Here is a 2,404-nt window from a genome sequence, read left to right on the forward strand (position 1 = left end):
GGCATCTTAGGGAACAATAAAATCGTACTAAATTTCAATGCAACAATAGCATGGCATAAGGCGAAGGTTTCACAAAACAGAGTTGTTGTGATTTTGCCAAAATGGCCAGTGACAAAACCACAACGGCCTTCACTGTACAACAAAGCAACATTACAATTTCCAAATGCTAATTTGAAGGTAAAGAAGCCTTATGTACAATGCCAACAGGCTCCAAGAAATGGATTTCACTACAAAAGAAATACACTTTCTGATAAACACGGACAAAAAAGCTAGTAAGCTATTGATAGTAGAGTAACCATAGTATGGAACTGAATCATCTCAGTCGACAGAAAAACTGCAAATTTCATTGCATCTCAATAGCATGGCAAAATGATCAGGTGCCACAAAACAAAACAAAGCTTCTGAGTGAGTCTACCAGAGTGGTTTATCAAAACATCACAACAGCCTTGATTGTACAACAATGAAGCCTAAAATATGACAAAAAGCTAGATCAACCTCACCGTAACAATCTTCAAAAAAATCATCATGACACATTTGCAAGCTTGGAGGTCTTGGCTCCGTGTGGTCCTTCTTCTCCTCTGCAAAAATGATTTGCAATCCTCCTTTGATCTCCGGCCTGCTAGTACTAGCTTCTTGTCTGCAAAATGAACAAGGTCAGCACTTTGATTTGCCACAGACAATCAGTTCCAGTTGATATCAACTATGGCTGCTCCATTTTTCAAAATTGTCCGTCGATTCTAAAAATGATCGCTGATTCAAAAAAAAAAAAATCACCATTTTATAAAAATATTTGCAAATAGTATAAAATGCTCATAAATTCAAAAAATGTTCATGATTCAATTTTTTTTTGTAAATTCATAAAAATGTTTATGAATTTGAAAAATGTTCACACGCGTTCACTACGCCCGGATGTTGCCTTCTACTATGAGCGTATATTGCACCTAAACAGAGGATATCGTATTTTACTGGGAACCAATCCTGTGTCCGAGTCCGACTGCAGCTCCCTTTCTTGTCCGAGCGCAGCTCGGCACCCTCCTTTTATATACTCCTCTGCGTCGCTTATAGCAACACAAATTACAACAAGCGATCGAGATCGAGATATGCAGCGTGGACGCGTCGGCGTGAACCCGGCCGCCGGCAAGTTCGCCATGTTTCCACCGCCGCCGCCGCGCTTCAAGTTCAACCACATGTTTCCCGTGCAGGTGGTGCAGCCCCCGCCGTTTGCCTACCACGCGGTTCCCCTGCCGCCGGTACAGCCGCAGCTGGCGGTCCAGGTGCGCCCTGTGTGGGCGGGGAACTTCAATGAAGAGTGGGGGTACCTCCAGAGCTTCGCCGCGCCCGCCCGCTATGTCGCTGTCCACGTGCACTACCCGGGCCTCGTCCACGCCGCCGGACAGGACCTCAGCAGCCTGACGGTGGAGCACCGCTACGCGCTCATGAAGGCCAACGTGGACGGCCTCAAGCCGCTCCAGGTCGGCATCGCCGTCTGCGACCACCAAGGCCAGCAGGTCGCCTGGGAGTTCAGCCTCCGCGACTTTTCCCGCCTCGCCGACCCGCACGACGACAAGGCCCTCGACTACCTCGCCCGCCGCGGCCTCGACCTCGACACGCTCCGTAACCACGGCGTCGACGCCTACATGCTCGGCGCGCTGCTCATGGGCTCCGGCCTCATCGGCGCCGGACACGGGCGGCCGCTGTCGTGGATCACCCACGCCGGTGCCTACCACGTGGCGTATCTCCTCAAGATCGTCACGGGCGGCGCCCCGCTGCCGCACGACGTGGCCGGGTTCGTCGGCGCCATGCGGTATTACCTGGGCCAGCAGGTCTACGACGTTGCGACGATGGCGGCCGGCTGCCCGGGCATGCCGGTGGGGCTGGACAGCATCGCCGCTAACCTGCGCATCCATCCGCCGTGGGGGAGCCCACGCCTCGCAGGCGCCGCCGGCGTGCGCGCGCTTCTGGCCTTCAGGATTTTGAAGCAAGGGCAGTTGGGCGGCAACGTGGAGAGGTTCCGAGGCCTGCTCCAGGGACTGCAGCATTAGTTCTTCCACGGTCGATCACAATCACAAACGAGCAACGTCGTTGATCAAGAATTCGAATGTGCAACGGACTCATGCCGCCCGCCATTGGGCACTTGCGTCGATCATTGGTACAGTAGTTCAGAAGATTGTTACTACTACAGTTTTATACAGGTCAAGGTCAAGCGTTTGTTTTTCTCGTCGCAAAAAAAAAAAAACATTTCATTTCCCTTTTAGTAGTAGTATTCAGAACTTCCAGTCAAGGGTTCTTTTAGTGATGCGTGATGTATTTGTCGTAATAATTCACACTACTTATACTTGAGTAATATATGTATAAACAACCGTCAACCGTGTACCTTCTTCGCAAATACAAGCACTGTATTCTA

The 2,404-nt window shown here is 50.5% G+C and overlaps 1 protein-coding gene across 1 annotated transcript; it reads left to right on the forward strand.

The window, feature by feature from the left end:
* The first annotated feature begins 1,100 nt into the window (after window positions 1-1,100).
* LOC109767713 (probable CCR4-associated factor 1 homolog 11) lies at window positions 1,101-2,042 on the forward strand. The gene has a single exon (XM_020326434.1). The coding sequence runs from the start codon at window positions 1,101-1,103 to the stop codon at window positions 2,040-2,042; it is 942 nt and encodes a 313-aa protein (XP_020182023.1).
* Window positions 2,043-2,404: the final 362 nt, after the last annotated feature.

This window comes from Aegilops tauschii, chromosome 3, assembly GCF_002575655.3.
Source record: "Aegilops tauschii subsp. strangulata cultivar AL8/78 chromosome 3, Aet v6.0, whole genome shotgun sequence".
NCBI lineage: Eukaryota > Viridiplantae > Streptophyta > Magnoliopsida > Poales > Poaceae > Aegilops > Aegilops tauschii.

What these genes read in the sequence shown, in the direction of transcription:
- LOC109767713 (XM_020326434.1), top strand. Translation starts at nt 1,101, where the DNA reads ATGCAGCGTGGACGCGTCGGCGTGAACCCGGCCGCCGGCAAGTTCGCC.